The sequence below is a fragment of the Belonocnema kinseyi genome, chromosome 6 (genome assembly GCF_010883055.1).
Source record: "Belonocnema kinseyi isolate 2016_QV_RU_SX_M_011 chromosome 6, B_treatae_v1, whole genome shotgun sequence".
Lineage (NCBI taxonomy): Eukaryota > Metazoa > Arthropoda > Insecta > Hymenoptera > Cynipidae > Belonocnema > Belonocnema kinseyi.
This window is the reverse complement of record NC_046662.1, coordinates 59,597,044-59,623,541: the sequence shown is the minus strand read 5'-3', so window position 1 is coordinate 59,623,541 and position 26,498 is coordinate 59,597,044. Positions and strand designations below refer to the sequence as shown.

The 26,498-nt window shown below is 27.4% G+C and overlaps 1 protein-coding gene across 1 annotated transcript in view; it reads left to right on the top strand.

The window, feature by feature from the left end:
• LOC117174977 (G protein-coupled receptor kinase 2) overlaps window positions 1-26,498 on the top strand; it is a 112,422-nt gene that overhangs the window by 15,613 nt on the left and 70,311 nt on the right. Inside the window, exon 2 of the mRNA XM_033364455.1 lies at window positions 20,786-21,736. Within this exon, the coding sequence (XP_033220346.1) occupies window positions 21,685-21,736 (52 nt within the window). The 5' untranslated portion in view covers window positions 20,786-21,684. The remainder of the gene's footprint in view (window positions 1-20,785; window positions 21,737-26,498) is intronic.

Here is a 26,498-nt window from a genome sequence, read left to right as displayed (position 1 = left end):
AACCTCACGAAGTCGTTATGTAAGGTTCCCCACTTGGGTCCATTAGTGGCCAAGGTCTTTTGTTTCAGACTTCATTCACTCTACTGACACTCTTTTTATTAAATATTTGCCGCCATACTTTCCTGTCCTGGCATACTTCTCTAGCTTCTTCTATGTCCATGCATTTTTTTATGCAGGCTCTCGTGTTTCTGTGACTTCTTATGTCTCTTCTAACTAGGGTCTCATTCACACATTCTAACCATTCTTTCCGCGGTCTACCTCTGGGCACGCTGCCATTTACTTTACCTTGATACACTTATTTCGTTAGTCGTTCATTTGGCATTCTCTCAACATATCCGAACTATCTTAACCGATTTCTTTCCCATGTGTCTACTAGCGTCTCATCTGCACCACATTCTTTTAGAATTGTCTCATTACTTACTTTGTCCATCAGGGTTTTCCCGCATATTATGCGCATGAATCTCATGTCAATTGCGTTAATTTAGATCGTTGATATTTCAAACATCTGGTAAAAAAACAATGTTTGCAAATATCCTTATTGACAAGTATCAAGTCTTTGCAACTGACATGTTGTAACGAACAGAGTTTGTGGACTTTTCTCACACACATGTACGATCGACTCTTGTCAAACACGTGGTTACAATAATAGATGTGGTGCCCATGCTTTAAGACTCTAACCAGTTGCATTAGTCTAAAACAATTTATTTTTGCTAGTCAATAAACAAAAGTTCTTGATTTTTTTGATCCACAAGTCGCCAGTTCCATCGTTTGTCCTGGCACGGGCGACTAATCTAACTTACCGTTTGCTCGGAATTAAAGGTCTAGTTATGAAAGGATTAAGATCTCTGAGGTAGTCAAAAATTTAAGGAGGCTGATACCATTTTTCATATTTTTTAACGACTTTTTTTACCTTTTGAACTACCGTCGGGATTTAGCGAGCGATATTAAAAATCACTGATAAACGACCCTTAACGTCACGTTTCAGTCGGCGATTCATTGCTGTCTGCCGTGACTTGACGCTGACACACTTGCAAATTTTTTGTCATATCTTGGGAACCCGTCAAGATATTTAAAGTTTTATTGACTTAAATGAAAGATAATATTTAAAAGATTAGGCCCTGTGTTTTTCATCTTTTTCCATAAGTTTCCTAAGTTGAACTCAAGATTAAAAATATCACCGACTGTAACTTGACGTAAATACGTTAGGACATTTTTATTCATATCTCGGGAAGCCATGAAGATTTTGAAGTTTTATTAACTTGAATTTAAAACATCATTTCAGCTTTTTGCTGCGATTTTCCTAAGTGATGTTATGAGTTAAGGTCGAGGTATAAACTTCCAGAAATTTTGGAATTTTTTTCAAACTTCTCACGTGATATCTTCTTTTCAAAAAAGAAAAAATATCTCTTTTAGGAGTTTTAAAGGAAGCAGTAATTTTTAGTAAAGCATGAAATTGAATTTAAAAAAAAAAACAATGATCGTGTTTTTGAAGAATGAGATTTTGCGATTTTTTTCAATTTTAAAAAAATTTCTGATTCCTTTCTGCATTTTGAACTTTTTAGAGCTTCTGATTTGAAAAAATCAATTTCAAACACTTTCGACTTCAAATTGTTAGGCTTAAGCATTTTTATTTAGAAATTATACAAGTTTAATTTCTTTTCATTCTTTTCCAAACATTGTACTTTTTTTTAAATTTTATATTAAAAAATCACTAAAATTTTATTTTAAAAATTCGGTCAAAGTTGAAGTTTACTAATATCAAACATTCATTTTATTGGTTCAAGATTCATCATTTTCGTTTGAAATTTTTTTTTTTATTTGTTTAAAAACTTCTTTTTTCGGATAATTTAACTACTCCATGTTTGGTTAAAAATTAATAGTTTTTACTTGTTTTAAAGAGAATTTGCCTTCCTAGATGGTCAACTATTTATGACTTCAAATTAAAACCTTTTTGTTGTTGAAATATCATCTATTACATTTTAGTTAGAAATTCAACTAGTCTGTTAGAAATTTAATTATTTTCTTTAAAATTCATCTTTCTGAAAGAAAATAATAGGTTTTTAATCTTTTTTGTTTAATAATTCGGCCAATTGTTTGAAAATTTATCTTTGTAGGTTGACAATTCAACTATTTTGTTAAAGATTTATCTCTTTTGCTTAAAAGTTAACTTTTTGGTTGTAAACTCGTCTTTTTGGTAGAAATTTAATTTTTTTATTGAAAATTCAACTGTTTTGTAGAAAATAATTCGTTTTTTTTTTGGCTTAAAAATATAAATGTTATTATAAAAATTCGTTTTTTGGATTAAAAATTCTATTATTTTGATAGGAAATTCAATTATTTGGTTGAAATTTTTTTTTTTTTTTGTTAAAAATTCATATTCTCAAGTAGAGAATTCCACATTTTTTGCGGGCATTCACCTTTTTGGTTGTAATTAACTATTTGTCATTAAAATTTTTTGATTCTTTTTAATATCAACTATAATATTTTTAGTCCAAAAATAAATTTTTCTGTTAAAAATGTAATTATTTTCCTTAAAATTAATCTTATTGGGTGGATAATTTAACTGTTTTGTTAAACATACGTCCTTTTAGATTGAAAATTGAAGTGTTCTACAAAAATTTGGCATTGTCTGAAAAATTCAACTATTTGTTTGAAAATGCAACTGCTTCTAGTTTATGTTTTATATTTTTTGCTTAAGAATTCAATCAATTGGTTATAAATTCATATTTGTAAGTTCACAATTCACTTATTTTGTAAAAAATTCCTCATTTTTTTGAAATTCGAATATTTGTTTGAAACATCATTTTTCTTGGTTGAAAATATTCACCAAATCGGGTTTGAAAATCTAATATTTTCTTTTAAAAATCGGCTTTTTAGCTTAAAAACTCAACTTTTTCAACTTTTTATTTATTATTAATCTTTCTTTCATATCCAAACAATTTCCTCCAATCGTTCCAAAAAATTATTCTCAGTTAAACAATTTTGACCTACTAATTAAAATTTTTGCTCCTATCCTTGGCCAGATCACCTAATTTGTTTTACATTTCTGTACTTATATAACATTAAATTCTGTTACAATTAAAAATTGAATTAAAACAAATAATTTTTTTAATTTTTTGGAAATTATACAGTATAATGGAATTTAGGTCAATTGAATTCCAAAATGGCATGAAGAGGCCAGGAATAATTGGCATTGCCTTACTGGTTAGGGTGAGAAGTAAAAAATAAATATGAAAATAGGGTTAAAAATCGTCCTATTTCACCTGGAAACAACACTTATTAATCATTCTTCTATATCCAAACATTTTACTTCAATCATTAAAAAAAAATTTCTATCAATTGTACAATTTTGATTATTTAATTAAAATTTTGGCCCCTATCCTTCGCCAGAACACCTAATTTGTTCTATTTGTTTGTACTTACATAACGATAATTTGTTGTGAAATTAAAAATAAAATTAAAACAAGTTTTTTTAATTTTTTGGAAAATATACCGAATAATGGAATTTAGGTAAATTAAATTCTAAAATGTCATGTGTAGGGCAGGACTAATTGGCATTGCCTTACTCAATAGCCTGATAAATCATTCCGGGACAAAACATAAAAAATCTAATTTTTATTTAAAAAAATATGTGTATAAGTTAATTGCAGGATTAAAATATGTAAGTTATTTTGTTAAACAATTTTTAATGTGTCTCTTGTTGCTTATTTATTGATGGACTTTACTACTTTTTAACATCGTCGAACTAAAAATATCAACAATACAGAACTAACTCGAGAAGAGAATTTTTAAGAACATGATTCTTTGAACCGATATATTAGCTTTTCCAATTTTTTAATTCTGAGGACTTATTTTTTTGACTAAATTAACTAATCAAAATTAACTATGAGCTTCATCAAGTGTCCGATAGAGGTATGGCGTTTTCCTGAACCCGGGCAACGACTTTTACTTCTCGGATATTTCAGTTTAAGATACAAATATTGGTACGCCTAATATCTCAAAAATATTGATAAACCCCCAAGTTAAAAAATGTATCTCATCAGCTGAATTTCCAGAGAAGGATGAAGCTCTTGATGATTCTCTCATTGACCGTATGTGATTAAAATGAATGTAGCATTAGTCATGTGTAGCAGAGAGACCATCAACCTTCGTTGGCTTACTGTAATGTAAATTACCATACAGAGTAGCATAGCATCCCTTTTTTGCTCTTTTGTTTTGCTCTCTCGTGAGCGCGAGGCAACTCATTACTGCATCGGGTTATAAAAAAGAGGATTATGTTCGATTGAACGACAGTCTCTATTCTCTAATTGGCGTTTACAGACCAAGCGTTAATTCTCCAATTCCAACAGCCTCCAAAGTCTAATTCGTTGTCGTCGACATCGACGTTTCATTTTTCTGACGCTCGTTTTAATCGAGTTTTATTTATTCAGTCGGAAATCCGGAAATTCACACCCATCATCAGCTCGTGACTAACTTCTGGTAGAAATAAAATGCGTTCTTGCAAACGTAATTAAGGACAGAAGTTGGTCTAGTGCGTGCTAACTTAGCGAGTATGCTTCGCATGTAATTTGATTGCTGACGTATATTGTCGTAACCTGGTGATGTCCACTCTTCCTCATAGAAATATTTCTTCCACTCCGCGATGACTTTTTACGTGTGTAAGTGGACAGGCTTTAATCCATTGACGTCAAATTTCGACGAAGGAGGAAAGTTTCAGGGACATCTGATGCGGATGAGCCGTGTTGTTATCCAAGTTAACTCGCTAGCTAGCTTCTTCTTTAACTCCTAACTTGCTATTTATTCAGTCAGGATTTTCTTACTTATTCTTCATCTTCCAAGGCAAACAATTCTCCTCGTTCCTTCTTTTTCTCCTGTTTTGAAGAGACTCCCTTTTTTTCGTTTAAATGCGAACTAAATTAATTAAATCCGATAAAATCCCACTATTATTGGTTTAAAGGTAATTCTGTTTGGCTGAAAAATGTACTATTATATGTTTGGTAAGAAATGCATCTCTTTTGATTAAAAATTCTACTGTTTAGTTAAAGATTTTATTATTTTGTTTCAATAAAATAACTCATTTGTTGAAAAAGCATCTTTTTAGTCGAAAATTGAACTATTATGTGGATAGAAAATTGGTTGGATAGAAAATTCGTCCTTCTTTATTGAAAATTCATCTCTTTTTTTGGCATAAATGTCATCTTTTTGGTTGAAAATTCGTCTTTCTTGTTCGGAAAAAACTCTAAATTCAGCCTCATTCTGTTTGGGGAGTCGAATGTTCATCTATTTGGTTGAAAATGAACTTCTTGTGCAAAATTTATATTTTTGAATTGAAAATTCAACTGTTTTGTAGAAAAATCGACTTTCAAACTTGATCGTTTAAGAATTTTGGTTGAAAATGACCCGTTTTCTTGAAAATTTCTATTTTCGCGTTGACAATTCAGATGTTTTGTAGAAAAGTCGACTTTTTTCTTGAACATTTTACTATTTTGTTTGAAAATGAACTTCTTTGTTAAAAAATCTTATTTTCGGGTTGAACAGTCAATTGTTTTGTAGAAATTTTTCTATTTTGTTAAAAATGAACTTTTTTCAAATTCATGTTTTCGGGTTAAAAATTCATTTGTTTTGTAGGAAAATCGACTTTTTCTCTTGAATGATTATTTTAATGGAAAATTAAATTTTTTGTGGAAAATTAATATTTTCGCGTGTGACAAGTCAATTGTTTTATAGAAATATTTTTGGTGGTTCAATGTTCAAATATTTGGTTGGAAGTGAAGTTTTTGTTTAAAATTTTTATTTTCGGTTTAAACATTCAATTGTTTTGTAGACATTTTTCTTCGTGTCAAACGTTCAAATATTTGAATAAAAATTAACTTTTTTTAAAAATTCATGTTTTTGGCTTAAAAGACTCATTTCTTATGTAGAAAAGTCGACTTTTTCTCTTCAATGTTCAACTATTTTAAATAAAAAGGACATTTTTTGAGGAAAATTCATATTTTTCCGTTAACAAGTCAATTATTTTATAGACATTTTTGTCGGTTAAATGTTCAAATATTTGGTTGAAAGTGATCTTTTTGTTGAAAATTCATACTTTCGGGCTGACAATTCATCTGTTCATTAACATCTTTTTTTTGTAAAGTTTCATACAGTTGCTTAAAACTAATTTTTTTTAAATTCATATTTTCAGTTTGAAAATTCAACGATTTTGCAAAAAAGTTTATTTTTCTCTTGAACGTTCAAATCTTTTAATTGACAATGACTATTTTGTTAAGAAGTTAATAATTTCGCGTTGAAATTCAATTATTTTGTGCAATTTTTTTCTTGGGGTTAATCATTCAAATATTTGATTGAAAATTACCTTTTTTTTTGTTAAAAATCCATATGTTCATTTTAAAAATTCAACTGTTTTGTTTAAAAAAATGAATTTTTGTTGGCTTGAACGCTCAAGTGTTTTGGTTGAAAATGAACTTTTTATTGAAAATTCATATTGTCAGGTTGACAGTTCCATTGTCTTGTACAAATTTTGGTTTGTGGGTAAATTTTCAAATATTCAGTTGCAAATAAACTTTTTTTTAAATCAAAAAGTCATATTTCCTGATTACGAATTGAAAGATGTACAAAATTATCCAACAAAATAAATTAAATTCAAAAAGATATATTATCTTGCATTCTCTTGTAGAAAAGTAAAAAAGAAAACAATAAAGTAAAAAAGTATATATTTAAAAAATTTGTATAACTTTGTTGTAAAAATCTACATGGCGTTACAGAAAACGACAAAATTTTACTTTTTTGTTAATTTGTTCGTTCGACTTCATAAAAAAACATAATTTTACTTAAGTTATTGTGGAAAATTACAAATCTTTACGACAGAATAAAAGATTTCAGAGAAGTTGAAGTATTGAAAAAATTTACTAAGAATGATGTTATAAATACTTTTAGTTTATTAAAGAGGTACACAAATTAAAATATATATATATATTAGATGTTTTCCAAGAACTTTTTTTATTATTATAAATTATATATAAAGCAGAAATTTCAGTTTTGCAACATTCTTTACTGGAAATTTTACCTAGATATCCACTAGTTATCAAACGTAATTTTAAAACAGAGGTAAACCTTTATAGAAAAAATTACAAAAGAACTAAAACCATTCATATGAACCTAGAAATAAATACAATAAATTACAACAAAAAGTACAAGATAGTACAACTTTAGTCTATTAATCGGATGAATTTTGTACTTCTTTTTATATTGTTGTACTTTCTTTTAGTTTTAATTGTTCGCATCCAAAAATTTATTCTTTTTCGACCTAGGATGACAAATATTTAGAATATTTTGACTATTTTTAATTAAAAATGACTTTTTTTGCTGTAGACTTTTTTTTGGTTAAACGATCAAATATTTGGTTGAAAATTGAATTGAAAAGTGTGTACTTTTGAAATAATTGAAGTTTAAAATTGGTACACTTTTTTAATGAAACTCCTTTTTTTCTCAATAAATAAACAAGACATACAAGCTTTTCTGATTTTTGAGTAAAAAAAGGTTCATATACTCTATCAGAATTAGCCAAAAAATTAAAAAAAAAAACATTTAAAAAAATCGGTTTTGAATAAACCACTCTTAAGAACTCTTAAGCAGCTTTATTCTTTATAATTAATTATGTCTTTCTGTGAACACATTTTAACATTTGCAATTTTATTATTTTTCTCAAATGTTAAAATTATTCTAAAACTTGTTTTATCCAGTTTCGTTAATTATAGATAAATAAAAAGTATATTTGTAACACGTTAACACTTTGGATACAAAGTATTTCTCATCCTATAGAATTATTTTTGTAAGAATATTTGGTTCTTTGAGGGAAAGCGAATTAATGTTTTATTATAAATCAAATGTATAATTTGTTGTGCGTGATAAACTTTTCGTTTAAAGGATCAAAAATACCTTTCAAAATTTTCAAAAAGTAGAAAATGGATACATTTTAAATGACAATAAGCAGAATTTTTAACGTTGTCATACGTTTTAGTAGCTTTATTTGCTTTAAAATGATTAGAACACTTATAAATAATTACTTTTTCGGTAAAGTTTTCCTTGCAAACACTTTGTTTGCTTTGATTTTATTAGTGGGCGACTTAGACCCACATTGTCGGGTAAAGTTGCTCACACTTCGAAGCATGATACCTAAATAATTTTTTTATGAATGAAAATGTATCAAAAGCTTTTTTAAATTCTTTTGTTTACTTTATTGTAAAAAATCGAAAAAAGACGAGTCGGTATCACTTCCGAATTTACGGTAACGAAAGTAGTTTTTGTAAAAAGAACTTCAGGATTAATGAAGATAAGTCATTTTTGTTTGTGAATTTTTCTGAGATAAGTTCGACTAAGATATTCGCAGTGCTTCTTTCTTTCTTTTTTCTTTTTGGCATAAGCCTGAGGATTAGCTTTCGTTTATATAATTTTTCTTGTAGATTTTGAAAGATCGAGATTCTTCCTATCAGTAGAAAAAAAATCAAATTCTTTTATATCCATTTGTTCAGAAGCTACATCAGTTTAGTGGAAAAATTTACTTTATCCTCGTACATTGAGTGATTTCACGATTTTAGATTGGTTTTTCTGTCTATAAATTTAGGCTGGATTCGTCTCCAATAATTCTTTAAATTCTGCTTCCTAAGCTTGAGGACGATGTTCTCTAAATTGCTGAACAATCCCATTAGGTTCATTTTTGCTTGTTTTTCAGCAGTCTAGGTCCTAGGACTCTAGAGTCTAGGCCTTTAAACTAAACCGACGATTTATATTCGCACGGCGGGGGTCTAGTAGTATCGAGCCGGTGGAATCACCAGGTGGGACATTGGCTCCGGGTGGGGGAAAAATGTCCCACTCAGAGCTAGAGAGACGCGAAACCGGAAAGGGAATGTGAGATTATCATTGGGGGAGCTACTTCCAACGATGCGGTTAGCTACATCGTTGTTCTTATATTCTCCATGCACCTGCTCCATGCAGATACAAAAAGCTGCAGATTTGATCATTGATACAGGGATCGCATCACAAAAAAGGGGAAATTTTTTTCATAAAAAAAGGGGTATAGCTTTTTATAATTAATGATTTTTTTTCAATGATAATTTCTATCAACATAATTACGGGATCACTTATCAGGGTAGCGACTTTACCCGTAAACCGGGAAATGACCGGGCCTTGAATTAAAAAACCGGGAATTTACTTTTGATCTTAGCAAACTTAAAGTTTTCATTATTTTGATAATTTTTTGAAAATTTTTTGTCAATTTACAGAAGTGATTCCTATTTTATTTGCAGTTGCAAGGCATACGAGTGAAAATAATCATAGTTTTTATTTAAGGACAGGGAACTTCATTAAAGAAATATAATTTCACTTGGAACAGAGAATTTTTGTCATGAAATGGCAATTTTCGAAAATAATTAAAACTGAGATTTTGTAGAAAGGAGTTTAAAAAATCTGAACCAAATCAAAATTCGTCACAATTTAAAAATTCCTTTTTCTGAATTTTAGAAAAAGAGAAAACTTCAAGTAGTTTTTAGAGTAGAAGTAGTATTTCAAAAAGAAAATATTTCTGACATATAATTTTTTTACATTTTTTCTTGGGAATTCTCCATTGTTTTTTTTTTTTTTTTTTTTGAAAATTCAACTACTTGAGTTCCAAAGCTAAACTCTTTTCTTAAAAACTAGTTTTGTTATGCGCTCGAAGTTCGGAACGTTCAAATGAACGAAATTTTTTACTCATATTGACTTTGCAATCCGGAAAAGTGCTCAAATTTTTTTTCATTTTTTTCACAATATTTATGGGTAAAATAGAAATGAGGAGAAATATTTCGTTCATTTGAACTTTCAGAACTTCAGGTACATAGTTTTGTTGGAAAACTCGTCATTTTAATGGAAAATTCATCTCTTTAAACACGTAACTAACTACTTTGTTGAAGATCAGTTGTTCCACTAATGATTCAACTATTCCAGTCGAAAATTTAACTATTTTTCTAAAAATCCAATTTTTTTCGTTAAGAATGAGATTTTTAACATAAAATTTAACTATTCTATTTTTGTTTGAAATTTGATCTTTTTTTTTTTATTAAAATTCATTTATTTCTTTGAAAGTTAATCTCGTGCTTAAAAAATTCTTCTTGGTTAAAAAATTTAAGTAGTCCAGTTAAATATTCATCTTTTTACTTGAAATTTCATCTTTCCAGTTAGAAATAAATTTACTTGGTTGAAATGTAAACTCTTTTTTTGAAAATTAATTTTTTTATGGAAGATTAATTTCTTTGGCTAAAAAAATGGGCTATTTTGTTGAAAATTTGTTTATTTTTTATTTGAAAATAATTTTTTTCGTAAACCGAAAATACCAGCTGAATATTCCATGATTTTAGATAAAAATTCATTTTTTTTGGCTGAAAATTCATTTTTTGACTAGAAATTTATTTTTTCAATTTTTGTTTGAAAAATGATCTTTTTTATTTGAAAATTCGTCTTTTTTGGTTGAACATTGATTTTCTTAATTTAAAACTTAATTATTTAAGTTTTGGTAGACAATTTATCTTATTTAGTAAATTTTCTTTTAAGTTTTAAAATTTCAGTTGAAAATTCATTTTCTTAGTTTGAAAACTCATTTTTTGGTTTAAAATTCAAGTATTCCAGTTGAGGATTCATCATTTTTTAGTTTAAAATTCATCAGTTAAGATGAAAATTATTTTTTTTAATTAATCTTTTTGCTCTTTTTGCCCAGCAACCAAATTTGGGCAACCACCATGAAATGTTTATATTGCAATTTTTTTTAATAATAAAACATTTTCCTTAAAAAAAAGAAAGAAACTTCTGTTTTTGGACAAAAAAAAAGAGGAAAGAAAAATCCCTGACACCCAAGAATTTTAGAAAATTTTTAATGTTTTTTTTCAAATTGCAATAGAAGCATTTTATAGTTGTCCAAATTTGGTTGTTGGTTTCTTGAATTTATTTTCAGGAATTCTGAACATGATTATGAAAATTAATGTCATTGTTTAAAAATGTATATTATTGGTTAAAAATTCAAGTATTTCAGTTAAATATTTATAATTGCAGTTGAAAATTTACATGTTTGGTTTAAAATTCCACTATTTTAGTTGAAGATTTATAATTTTATTTGAAAATTCATTTATTTTGCAATTTTTTGCTCTGTTGTGATAAAGAATTATTAAAATGAACGTCATGATTTAAAGTAAATTTTTTCGTTTTGCGATAAATATGAATGGTATTTTTAGTTGACCGGGAAAATTGAAAAACTTGTCCGGGAAAAACAGGGAAATGATCAGGAATTTGAAATCGTCCGCTGATTCGCCACCTTGCTTATATCAACAGCTTTTGCTTAAATGTTATTACTTCACCATCAACATATCCTGATCAACACCTGAACATCTTCTTGACATTAATTCTCGATTCGGCATAATATAAATATTAAACTAAACCCCTGAACAAAAATTGGAGTGCGGAAACTGCAAATAAACTTATATGCTTATTTCGTTGTAAAAGTGAAGGATATATTACTTCCTTCATTCTAAATCAAGTTTATAAACATTTACAAATTAGTTATCTACGCAGTAAAGATTTTAACAAAACAATTTTGAAATATGACGAGTAAATCACATGATATTACTTCATCAAGAACATTCAACAATACCTTGGTTAACACCTGATCTTCTTGAAATTCAGCTAATATATTTATGGAAAATATCGAGAAAAAAAGTTTAAAAATCAGTTCCTACCTATCCCATCATCTTTTACTTCCGGGAGATAGATGACACTCTTATGTATTCCAAAAGACAAAGTTAATTAGATTTGATAAAAATTCAACAAAGCTGATAGTAAATTAAAGTTGACCATGGATTGGCAAAAGACGGAAAAATTAATTTTCTTAATTAAAATCTTACAATAAAAAAAAAACAGCAAAATTGTAACCAACTGGTTGCGAAAATCAATATGATCAGGTCGTTTATTAAACAGGGTGCCAAGCGACCCTGAAAACCTTGAGAACCTGAAAATCTCCTTGAATTTTTCCCGAGAACCTTTAATTAATTTTGTTTCTCTTGAAACAGTTATTTTATTGAGATGCGAATAGAGATTTAAATCTTTTAGTCTGTTATGAAGAGAAATCACGCTCAGAAAAAAATTTGCTACTGAAACGTTTTTTATTTATTAAGATATAATTATCTTTTGATCATTACAGAATAAATAAAGAGATTTTTAGACATTTCTTTTCTAGATTTCACCAATCATTTTATAGATTGAAATAAATAGACTTTAATATTGTGAATAATTCTAAATAAGTTTTTTATTTCTCATCCGCTAATATAGAATGCTAATGTATACATTTTTGTTATATTCAACTTACAAATTATAAAAATGATTTATTATTTGAAAATTTCAATGTTAATTCAGTTTCAAAATTAGAATGAGCCATGGCCATATAAACTATTTTTCAAGGGTTTAAATGTTTTCAAACTGTTTCATAGATTGTAAAATATATAAAAGTATTTTAAACATTTCACAAAGATTTCACGGATTTCAAAGATTAAAAAAAAACGTGTACGCCAGATTTCAAATATTTCACAAAACTTTCAAAAAAATTAAAGGATTTCACAGATTTGAAAAAGGGTGAAGTCCACCAGATTCAAATATTTTAAAACAGTTTGATTATTTGAAACGATTTTAAAACATTTTAGAAGATTTTTGAAAATATTTCACAAAGATTCTAAAAAATTCAATGATTTTAACGAAAAAAAATATTTCACAAACAAAGATTTAAGACAAATTTTAAAAAGCTTTGACAAAGAGTTCAATAAAATTTACCAACTATTTCAAGCATTTCATAAAGATTACAAGGATTTCAAATATTTTAAAAGGTGTGTACACCAGATTTCAAAGATTTCGAACACTTCCAAAGATTTTAAAACTTTCAAAAGACTGCGAAAATTTTAAAGATAAAGTATTTTAATGCTTTCAAATGAATAAAAAGGATTTCACAAATATTTTAAAGCTTTCATAAAAATTTCATGTAGATTTCAAAAGAATACAAGCATTCCAAAGATTTCAAGAAGGGTACCTACAGTACTGAGTACACCAGATTTCAAAGATTTTAAAAATTTTGAAAAGATTTAAGAACAATTTTACGACTATTTGAAAAGATTTTAAAAAGATTTCAAAAAATTTCCCAAAGATTTCGAATATTTCATAAAGATTCAAATTATTTGGAAAATATAAGAAAGGCAATCGGAAGTTCTGTGGTTCGATTCCCAATGGAGCGAAGAGAATAGATATTTTTCAAACAAAATTAGATTTTAAGATTTTAAAACTTTTAAAAGATTTCAAAAGATTGTAAAGATTTGAAAAAGGGTATAGTATTTTAGATTCATAAGATTTGAACAGATTTTACACATATTACAAATATTTTAATGATTTCAAATTAATACAAAAAATTTTACAAATATTTCATAGATTTAATCAAAGTTGCATACAGATTTCAAAATATTTCACTAAGATTTCCAATAATTTAATGATCTCAACAAATAAAAAACAATTTGATAAGCTAAGATTTAAGAAAAATTTTACAAATATTTCAAAAGATGTGAAAAAGATTTAACAAAGATTTGACAACATTTTCCCATAAATTTTGAACACTTCAAAAAATTTTAAAACTTTCGAACGGTTTCAAAAGATTGTAAAGATTTTGAAAAGGGTATAGTATACCAGATTTCTAAGTTTTCAAATTATTTCACACTGATTGACAATATTTTAATGATTTGAAATGAATACAAAAAATTCCAGAAAGATTTCACAAATATTTCAAATATTTCATAAAAATTGCATACAGGTTTCAAAAGAATACAAGGATTCTACAAATTTCAAAAAGGGTACAGCACAGTACCAGATTTCAAAGATTTCAAAACATTTCGAAGATTTTAAACTATTTCAAATATTTCAATGATTTCAAACGAATGCAGGAAACGGTTAACAATTTTGGGAAGACAAAAGTTTCCGATGAATTCAAACTAACACAAAAGACTTCACAAACAAAGATTTAAGAAAGAGTGCACAAATATTTTTACGATTTCATAAAAATTTCAAAAAAATCACAAGATTACAAATTTTCATGAATTCAAATATTTTACATAAATTTAGAAAGATTTCACTCAGATTTATTTATTTATGGTTTCATTTATTTAAAAAATGTTGGCCAATAAAAAATGAAATGACTCATTTTTTACATCTATAACACAGTTATTTTATTATTTAATGTAAAAAAGAAGATTTGATGTTAGATACCAGATAGAAAATCTATGTTCTCAACTAAAAAGAACCTGCAGTTTTATTAAAAATTCTCTCAAATCAGAAGTTTCACCTAATATAATTATGGTAAATATCGAACAAAAAGTATTAAAAGATACCTATCTCATCTTTTTTCCCTTCCGGTACATAAATGACACTCTTATGTATTCCAAAAGAAAAAGTTGATAAAATTGTACAAAAATTCAAGCAAGCTGGTAGTAAATTAAAATTTACCATTGGAATTGTCAAAAGACGGAAAAATTAATTTTCTTGATTCAAGTCTTATAATAGAAAACAGCAAAATTGTAACCAACTGGTTCCGTAAATCCATTTCCCCAGGCCGTTTGTTGAACTATGATTCATATCATCCTATCTATCATGAAATCAGGGCCATATATGGATTAGTCGACAGAGCAATCGAATTAGCTGATGTCAGATACCATAAGGAAAATCTTGTTTTAGTAAAAAATTCACTTATAAAAAACGGATATCCAGTAGAACTGTTAACAATTAAAATCGCTGAACGTTATGAGAAGAGAAAGCAAAGCATTTGTCTTTAATAGAAAACAACAAAATTGTAACTAATTGCTTCCGTGAATCAATATTTTCACACTAAACAAAAAATTTCTATTTAAAGTCACTATACTCGTCTAGTACCCATCATTTTTTGTTGAAATTTTTTTTTTTAGTTGAAAATTTATTTTTAAACTTAAAATGTAACTAATCGAGTTGAATATTTCATCAGTATAGTCTAAGATTTATCTGTTACAGGGAAATTCAACTATTTTGTTGAAAATTCATCTTTTTTGTTTCAATTCTAATTTTTTCCATTTATAATTAAAATCTCTTTGAATTAAAATATGTATCAACAATTACATTTGATGGTGAGAATTCATATTTTTTGTATGAAAATTTAACCAGTTGGTTGAAAGTGAAACTATTTTGTTAAAAATTAATTAATTTTTGGTTGAAAATTCGTCTTTTTTATTTGGAAATTTGTCGAAAATTCGTCTTTTTGGTAGAAAATACATTTTTAAGCTTGAAAATAAATTTTTTAACTGAAAATTTACTCATTCAACTTTTCGAAAATTCTTATTTTTTAGTCGACAATTAATCGTCTTTGTTGAAAAATCACGCCTTTTCTTTAACATTAAACTATACCAAAAGAATATTGATAATTTCATTCGGAAATTTATAACTTCGTTGGAAAATTTATCTATTTTGTTGAAAATTCGTGTTTTTTTTTAAATAATGCGTTTTAAACCGAAAAATTAACTATTCTATGTATAGTTGAAAATGTATGATTTTTTAGTTAAAAAGTCATGTTTCTTATTATTAAAAATTCAACTATTTGGATGAAAATTCATTTCATTTTTCATTTATTTAAAATTAAAATATTTTTTGTTAAATATGGATCAACTATCACATTTTTTGTTGAGAATTCATATTTTTTCTATAAAATTGTAATGAAAATTTACATAGCCCCGTTGAATATTTCATCATTTTAGATGAAAATTCATCTCTTTTATTGAAAATTAATTTTCTTGACGGAAAATTCGTCTTCTTTGATCGAAATATAATTTTCTTTATTGAAAATTCTTCTTTTTGGTTTCAACTTTAGCTATTCTAATAGAAAATTCATAAATTAGTTGAAAATTAAACTCGGGAAATTGCATACATATTCCGAGTCGATTCTTTAAAAAAAATTTTTTTAATTATTCCTGAAAAAATCTTGAGATATTTGGAAAAACCAGGAATTGTTGAAGCGAATATTAGATATTAAAATAAACTATTGTTTGTTTATCATTTTGGAAATAATTAAATGACTAAGTGACCGGGAAAATGAAGTATTGAAAAGAAGCCGGGAAATTACCAGGATTTTTAAAATCAACCGTCGGTTGACCGTAGACATTGAGGTTATTTTTCCATTAAATATTTTATTAATTTTAATATTTCTATACTCAAATAATCCTCAGTCATCTTTTTTTAAACTCGTGTTTTGTAGGCAAAGAAATTAGTACCACTCAGAACGCAAGTCATTTCTCAGGTAGACAATCTTGGAAGATAATCGATGTGTCAAAGTGACAATAAATCTTTCATAACATTAATTTATAGATCATCTGTTGTAAATCTCTATCAGTCCTCTGTAATATCTAAATCTTAAAATAAGTCTTAAGAGTAAATGAAATCCTATAACTTTAAATTTTATTTCTTGAATTCATAATATTAAAAATATGAATAATTCAAAAATACATAATTAAACAAGTTTTTAAGTACTAAAAGTTTAAAAAATGTTTGAAACCATAATTATTCATTTTGAACTGAAAACGTTTACAATACAAAAATAAAATAAAATTTTTGTAACTAGAAGTTCATACGCGCGCGACCCTCTGATTTACATGTAATTATTTTATTTGGAAATGAAGTTTAATATGATACCGCGATATTTATTTTTGCTTTGATAACTTTTATTTGTACACGGCTCCGCACGGCTACCTCTCAAGATGCAGAATCAATTATTGCGCTACACTAAATATTTTTATGCAAGTTTAGAAAAAAAAATATTAAATGCCCTAGCACTTGGATGAGTGACCATCTACGAGGTACGACCGGGTTGTGTACTCGAATTTTGAAAACCCGGCCAAACTCAGAAGGTGGTTTTCTGCAGTTTTCCTCTCATCTGGCCAAACGTTTACGCAACTGCAAGTAATTCGAATAAACTCGTTTGTAGCCGCATTGTAATTAAATCACACTGAAATTCATACAGCCTATTATAAAATTACTGGAAGAAATTAATAAAAAGAAATAATTAATGAAACTAATGAAAATGAAAAAGTTTATCATTATACAGTTTTAATTTCTTTTTTAATTTTTTGACAATTTTTGAATGCATTGATTGATTCTTCATTTTAGAGCATTGAAAATGATAACTTGGATTTATATTTTTGGAACCGAATTTGAATCGTTGAGCTCTATAATTTATAAACAAACTTTATTTTGAATTTGGCAATACAATATAAAATTTTTGAATCAAAAAACTTTTAAACTTCAGTTCAAAAAATGTTTAAAATCACGATCTCTTTGTGATCTTTAATTTTCAGCACCATTTTTATTACCTCAATTGGAAAAAATTTTGGTATTAGAGTTTGGTTTTTTTTTTAAATTTCATGAAACGTAAAAAATGTTTTCAAACCGGGAAATGAACGGCAATTTTTCTTTTATTAAAACGACCACCCTTGAATAGTTTATTGTCGGTGAAATGACGGATTTTAATCAACACCGTTTAAACCAAAATGGTTATAAATTTTATCTGTGAAAAAAATCCTTTCTGGCTCCGCTGGAAATCGAACCCAGATACGTCTACAGATTGCCGGTCTGGTGCTCTTACTCATGCTCTTGCACATCTAAAAATTATGACCATTTTGGTGTAGGATATGTAAATAAACATCCATTATTACACAGACAAAAACCTATTATATAATAACATTTCTGGTGGCAGGAAAAATAATTTTTCTGAATCTTCTGACTGGCTTAACTCGTTTCCTTACTCTAAAAAACAAAAATCGATAACAATAATAGATCCTTTTGCATGGAATTTACTCGTGATTGGCAGGCCGCTAATAACTCCGAGCGTCATTTATCATTCTATTGTTTCCTGGCATACTTTTAGATTACAAGTAATGAGATATTAATTTGATTTGATTATCATCGACTTTCTTGACTATTGTGATAAAAGCTATTGCGCAGAATGCAGACGATAACGAGTTAACCTGATCTTCCGGGTCAATTTCAGTAATTGATGTTGATAAATTATTGATAATTAATGTGGTTACAATTATGTTGATCATAAATCGACCCTGGATTAAATAGGAATAAAGCGATTAAAGCGAGTTAGAACAAATTTCTCCAGTTGTATTTAAGTTTTTATTATAATGGAAATACTTTCCAAATTTCGACTCAAATTTTCCGCCGATCATTATCAATATTTTCTACAGTTAGTCTCATTTCAGGATAGCGACTTGACCGGAAGCCCAGAAAATTGCTAGGAACTTTATTACGCGGAAAACCCCCGGGAAATTACCGGAAATTTAATTTAAAAACGGATAATTTACTTCTTATCGCAGCCAAATTTAAATTTTCATTATTTTAATAATTTTGCTCAATTTAAAAAAGTTATTTCTACTTTATCTGCAACCGCAGATTTTGTCAAATTATTCCAGTTTCCTCTAATTAAATTATAATTTATTATTGAATATTTATTCAGGATGGTACTCAACCGAGAAATGGCCAGAAACTTTATTAAGCGGGAATTTAATTAAAAAACCGTTAATATACTTCTGATTGCAGAAAAATTTAAGCTGTCCTTATTTTAATAATTTTGTTCAATTTAGAAAAGTGATGTATACTTTATTGACTGTAGTAAATTTTTCAGCTTATCTCAATTTACTCCAATTAAATCATAATTAATTATTGAATTTTTATTATTTTCTATTATAAGAAATACCTTTCGCAATTTTTTTCTCTGTGAGATTTTTTTCGCCGACTTAAGTTTGATAATCGAAATGATGATATTTCAAACATGTATGATAGAAAATTTTGTTACATTGTTCGTTGAGAATTCATCTTTGCGTAGCTAAAAATTCAACTACTTGGTTGAAAATTGAACTCTTGTTAAAAATTCATTTTTTTGTTTGTTAAAGATTCATCATTTCAATTGAAAATTGATCTCCAGTTAAAAATTTTTCTTCTTTATTAAAAATCGATTTTTTTAAACTCAAAATTCAACTGTTCTAGTAGAAAAAGTAACTATTTTGCTGAAAATCCGTTTTCGTTGTTGTTAAGAATTGAATTTTGAACAGAAAATTTATCCATTCGGTTTTTGATTGAAAATGTATCTTTTTTGGATGGAAATTCCAATATTTGGCTGAAAATTGATATTTTTAGTTTGAAATTAAACTATATGTTTCATAATTTCTGTTCTTTGTAAAAAAATTTACCTTTTTTGTAAAGAATTAATCTTAATGGTTGAAAATTCATCTTTTTGGTATAAAAATCAACTATTTCAGTTAAGGATTCATAATTATAGTTGAAAATTAATTCCTTGAACTGAAAATTTGAATGTTTATTTTTGGGTTAAAAATGTATCTTTTCCTGTTCAAAAATCAAAAATTTCGATTAAAATTGGTCTATTTTTTTGTTGAAAATTCAACTATTTAATTGAAAATCCACATTATTTTGTTAAAAATAGATTTTTTTGTTATAAATTAGCTTTTTCTTTGCATTAAAAATTAATTTCTTTGATTGCAATTTGAGCTATTTTATTGAAAACGTATTTATTTTTATTTTTTACATTCTCATCATTTATGATTGAGAAAGTATTAGAATTGTCCTATGACACCACAGTTTTTCAACGGATCTCCACGTTTCGAGACCCCTTAAATCCAAAAATCAGGTTTTTGCGATAGCGTCTGTCTGTTCGTCCGAACGTCCGCAAACACGATGACTATCGAAAACATGAACAGATCAAATCTAACTTTGGCACACTTTTTAAGGTCCTGAAAGAAAGAACGGGTTCATTAACCAGCCATTTTTGATAAAAATTCAGAAAGTGAGCTCATTTTGAAAATTTTTTAGACCACTTTTTTCTGAATTTCGAAATTCTATTTACGGATATTTATAATATTGAAAAGTCAAAAAATTCATCCTATTGACTTTTATCGATAAAAAGAAAATTCTCAGAGGTAACCCACTATCGAGCGCGAATTGCGAGAGTCAACAGACGCGCGCCGTATGCGCGCCCAAACTTGCAAGCTCTGAGACTGTGCTCGCTACTCAGGCATATGTTTATTTTATTTTTTAATTAATTAATTTATTAATTCAACTCTTTGGTTGAAAAATTATTTCTCTTAATATTTCTAGCTTAAAATCGCTGAAAATGATTTGCAGCTCAGTTTTGATTAATTTAAATACAAAATTGTTTAGTTTTATAGTTGGAATTTATTTATTTCATTAACTGTGATAAAAGTTTGCGAACTGGGAAATGACCGGCAATTTTTGTATGTGATTAAAACAGCCACCTGAACTATTCTGATAAAAGTTTATTTAGTTTCAAGTTTGTCTTTTTTTATATTGATAATTAATCTTTTCGGTTGATAATTAAACTGTTTTGTAACAAATTCAACTATTTTGTCAAAAATTCAACTATTTGGCTGGAAATTGCTGCTGCTTAATTATTTTGTGTTGATAATATTGGGCTTTGATAAAACAAGAAGTATTTAACTTTTATTATTTGATCAGAGAAGTGTCACATCTTCAAAAAACCTTTACGATCCCTATTCTAGGTAACAATTTGTAACTTTGGGGCAGCCCCCCCTCCAACCCCTTCAGAGTGTCCCCCAAAATTTGAATGCTCTTAAGACCATATTTACCAAAACGGTCCATTGATTGTTTAAATTTTGGCTTCCAGGAGATAACGTGTGGTCTGAAAAAGGCGTCTGTGTTTGGGATCCCATCGACAGCGAAAAGATATCTACCAATTAGAGGTGAGGCGGAGAGACTCGAGCAAAAAAAGGAGAGAGACACGCTTCTGCAACTGCGTGCTTGCGAACATTCTGACGTCATTCCTGCGAGGACGTCGACACTTGAGTTTGTATCGGGGATCCAGAGGTTGCATCGAGGAAGACACATCCTTGCCTGGGAGGATACTCGTATCCCAAGTGTCCCAAGTCGAGAGGAGAGGAGAGGCTCGACTTTGTTCATGAAGAGTGGAAGGCCCCTCAGCTGGAAATACAAAAGAATGTTCCCGCAAATATCTTCAAGCCTCCTCTCTTCACCGGCTTCTACTGTTGCTTCTTCGTCTTCTTCCTCTTCTTCTTCCTCCTCCTCCTCTTCTTCTTCTTCTTCCTCAAGTGATGATGTGCGGATCGACAATCTCTCATAATCGCATCAGTTGTGAGGATGAAAGTGTGAGTGAGTCGGATCTGTCTTTAAAGATGAAGTAGAGGTCTTGCGAAGGATTGAAATTCGTATCAATAACTGATCAGAAGGATCGGAAGAGTAGAGATTGATTTGGAGAAGAGAGTGGATTATTTGGTAGATTTGTAGATTTTCTGGAAGGTCAATACTGGCATCCCACGTGGCAGACACGTGAGTGGATTCTTCCGGAGAGTTGTCGTAAACAGATGGGAAGAGACTGGATGATTAGAGACTGGGTGATCGAACCCGAACAAAGTTGTACTCGGAGTTTTCTCTTCCTCGAAGGCCTTGCAAGTCCTCCTCCTCGTCTTCTTCCTCAACATCTTTGCCAAAGCTGTCTTCGTGGATTCTCCTTGGTTCGGCCGCGCAAACTCGATCAAGCTGGAATTGATGGAGTTGGAGAACATCGTAGCGAATACTGTGTACCTGAAAGCCAGAGAAGGTAGGTCTTTTTTATCGTCTTTGTTGATCCTCAAAAATACGATCTGCATATGAAGTGTCTGCAAATGAGGATTATAAATTCATTTTACAGTAGGGTGGTCCAAACATTTTTTTTTCTTCAAATTTTTATGGGTACACTCCAGAAACTTGTTCGAATCCACACTAAACTAAATCCATTTTTTTTATTAATGATATTTAGATGAAGTTTAACATGCATTTCCCATAAGAGAAAAAAGGAGTTTTTGTCAAACTTTTTCAGAATCCTCAATATTATCTCAATCGAGTTGAAACGAAATATCGCTTTTCAAATATCAACACCATAAGTCTGTTTTATAGGGTGCCCAAAAAAACCCCCATAAGTGAAAAAATGGGTTTTGCGAGTTTTTGGCGCTAATTATGACTTTTTTTGCATTTTTTAAAAATGCAAATTGTCTGTAGCACACAAAACTCCATTTTATACTGGTAATTAATTTTTCGCGTGAATTGTTTAAATAATTTATTATTGTTTTTAGCCATTTTCTCATTGAATGGAGTTAGAAAGACGCGGTTTTTTCAAAAAATTTCCACTTGTCCTTTTTTCAATTAGAGGGAAGTGATAGTTCATTAATGTTAATAAGAGTTATTGTTCAAACAATTTATTATTATTGAAAATAATATTCTCTTAGAAAAAATGATACAAAATTACAGTTAAAAAAATTCACTTCTAATCACATTTTCAATTAAGATAAGTTATTAATTGATTGGAGCCAAGAAAATTAATTGTTCAAACAATTTATTATTATTATTAAGAATAATATTATATTTGAATACTGCTATAAAGATGCCGTTTTCTCTGAAATTTCTGGCTTTTGATCTAATTCTCAACAGGAGTGAAGTAATAATGAATTTAAATTAACGAAAATAATTGTTTAAACAATTGCGGTTTTTTCGAGAATTTTTACCTTTCTGTCCTTTTTTCACTTCGTGAGATAGCAATTAATGAAAGTATACAAAAAAGTTTTTAAAACAATTTAATATTGTTCATAACTATCTTTTCATAGATAAGTGCTAGAAATTTGCGGTTTTTTCTAAAATCTTCAACTTTGAATCGCTTTTTTATTTAAGAAGATTTTATTTTAAAAAACATAACTTTCTAGCACTTATCTAAGAAAAGATATTTAAAAACAATATTAGATTGTTTAAACAACTTCTTTTGTTAACTTTAATTAATTATTACCACACTAAGTGAAAAAAGGACAGAAAGTTAAAAATTGCCGAAAAACCGCAACTATCAGGTATTGATATAGATGAAGATAGTCAGAAACAATAATAATTTGCAGGGTGGGAAAAGACCTGGAAAAATCGGGAAATGACAGTGTATTCTTTTATCGGGAATTTTACAAATTGGTAGAAGAAAAATCTGTCCACGTTCGATTTCAACAGTTTTTAAATAATTAGTTGAATTTTTACGTTTTTTATTTATGCTAATATTTTGCTTACATTACGTAATTTAACATTTTTTTACCCTAAAAATTTCCCATTTAAAATTTTTATTTCTAAGCTTACATTTTTAATTTAAAAGATTTTTAAATGCTTTCTTAAAGACTTGAACAAATAAAAAATAAAATCCTTGGATGTTGAAAATTTTGGATAAAAAACATTTTTATTTAATAAATAAATAATTTATTTAATTTATCTGTATCTTAAGTAATAAAATGTGAATAAAAATGAACGGAACAAAATAATTTCAAACCAGTTCAACAATTTAAAAATTTTCAGATTTTAACGTTAAGACTTAAACGGTTTCAATTTGAAAGTCTTAGTCATTGAACAAATGTGAACGTGTGACTAAAAGTTTATTAACTATTTTTATCTAAGAAATAACTTCATAATAATATATTCTTAAATAAAGAATTTTATTAAATTAAAAATATTGTTTTAGTGTAAAATATTCAACATTTAACCCATTCAATTTCAATTTTTTAATTGAAAAAAAAAGATTAATCATTGAATATTTAGCAATATTAGAATTTTTATTTAACACAAGTTAATTGAAACCAAATATTTAAAAGTAAAGAATATTTAACTGAATTGTTTGACATAGAAAACCGGGAATCGTTAAAATTTCGAAAAATGCTTAATTTGTAAGTGAAATTTAAAAAATTTTATTTATAATTTACAAATGAACATTTGTAGAACAAATTTGAGTAATTTTAAGAGATATTTAGGAGTTTTTAAAAGATTAAATATTATCATGCAAATTTTAAAAAGTTTTCTTAAAATCTTCTAGAATCTTTTTTAAATCTTTAATAAATCTTTAAATTTGATAAAACTTAAAATCTTTGAAAAACTTTTTAAATATTCTCTTAAAATAATTTTTCAAAATGATGAATTATTTTTAATTTTCCTAGGAATCTTAAGAAAATGTTTTTATTCTTTTGAAGCCTTTCACAATTCTTGAAAAGAATCTCATTTTTGTGTTTAAAATCTACGAAAATCGACATTTTGTTTTATATTAGGCTATCATTTCAAGTTTTACATTAAGTTTGAATCTTTTCAAAACTTCTACATATCTCTTAAAATTTCTCAAATTTCGCCTACAAATAATAAATGTTCAATAGTTATTTACATATCTAAATTGTAAAGAAAATTTCTAAAATTTGCAGGATTTTCTGAAAATTGTAAAAAAAATTCAATTAATTTTGACAGGTATTTAGAACTTCTGAAAAAATTCCTAAAATAATTTTAAATTTATAACCAATTTAAAACAACTTCTAGATTTCTCAAGGTTTTGAAATAAAATTTTTAAGCCTTCTAAGGATGTTTAAACTATTTAAAAAGAAAATAATTGAATTTCTAATTTAAGAAGTGTTCAGTTAAAATTTTTTCGATTTTTCAATATTTGATATTTCTATCTTAAAATTCCTTAAAATTATATAATTTTGAAAAATTTAAAGTTCATTGATTGATTTTTTAATTTAAGAGCATTGAAAATGACAACGTGGATTTATTTTTTTTATATTGAAAAATGTTAGTAATTTTGATTTTATACGTGGAAATTATTGAGCATTTGAGTACAAGATTTTTTAATTAAGAACTTTTAAATTTCAATTTTAAAAGTTCAAAATTTAACAGTTCTACTTTGAGTGTTTTTATGTGAAGCTCAATTTTTATTACCTCAAGTAGAAAATTTTGTAGCTTTAGTGTTCCATTTTTTAAATTTCGTTGACCGTGAAAAATGTTTGGTCACTTTTCATTCAATAAATTAATTCGTGGGTTAATAAATATTCATAGTCTATAACTGGTTTTTAATTATCTTGAAGTCTTTGAAATATTTCAGGATATTTATAAAGATTCCGAGAAGATTTTAATCGATTTCAATAATAATTTGAAGGAGTTTTAGGGATTTTTGGGTATTTTCAAAACTTCTAATGTATTTTAATACATTTTTCATGATTTCAGAAAATATGATTATAGAATTTCACGGGAATTTATAATATTTTAGTGGATTTTAAAGAATTTATTTATGAGAAGTGAGGTATTTTTGTAGGGTTTTAAGATTTAAGAGATTTGGAATAATTCTCCCTCAATTATTAATTCATCCTAAATTCTTTGGAATTCAGTTTAATTTTATTCATTCAATTTAATGTTTTTTATTCACTTGAATTTCTCTAAATTTACTCTTTTCTACTTAATTCAGTGAATTTGTTTTTTTTTTAATTTAAAAAATTTTTAATTTAATTGATCCTGAAGATCAATTGATAAAATGATCAAAGGATTTGCAACATTTATAACTTTTTTTTCTCAAATTCCTTGGCATTTTCAAGAGCATTAAAAATGTTAAAGGAGTTTAGAGGATTTTAAATAACTTAGGTTATTTTAAAAGTTTACAAAGAAATTTTTTATTTATATCATTAATTGAATGGGATTTGAAATATTTGAAGATATTGTAAAAGATTCTCCGTTTTCAAGAGCTTTTAAAAGTTTGAAGAGCTTTAAAAAGATATTAATGGATTCGAAATATTAAAAAAAATTCCAAGAAATTTAGTTGTTTCAGAAGTTTGAAGGCTGTCGAAGTCTGAAATATTTTAGTGTATTGTACAAGATTCAAAGGCATTTTAAAGAGATTATAAACCTAATTGAATTAATTTTTCCATATTGTTAAATTGTTTGCAATTCACTCGACTGCTTTGTAAATTCAGCTTGATTTTGGATGGATTTCATCTAATTCTTCGCATTTCTTTTAAATTTATCTAGATTCATCTAAAATTTATTATAATCAATCCATTTTTGTCCATTCTTAGAATTTGTACAATTCATTTAAATTCTTTTGAATATAACTTGAATTTTTTTGTAGCCATATATCCTGAAGTCTATTAACCTCACCTTAAATTCTTAGCCATTTCATCAAATTCTTTGAATTTCCTTGAATTTTTGTAAACTTATTTCAAAGATACTGAATTCAATTAGGTTTTTTCATATTTTCAAATTCTTTTAAATTCATTTGATTTTTTTTAATTCACAAATTTTTATGTATTTTTATTAAATTCTTCTATTTTATCTTCAATTCCCCTACATTCATTTCAGTTTTACGGAAATCAATGAATTTTTTTGATTTTCAAACATTCTTTTAATTCATTAAAATTCTTACGGATGTAACTTGATTTAGTCGCAAATCTTCTAAATTATCCTGAATTTGTTACCCTTTGAGCGCGAAAAAAGTACCCTATGAGCGTAACAAAAAGTACCCTTTGGTCCCTATATTTTATCTAATAGGGACTGTA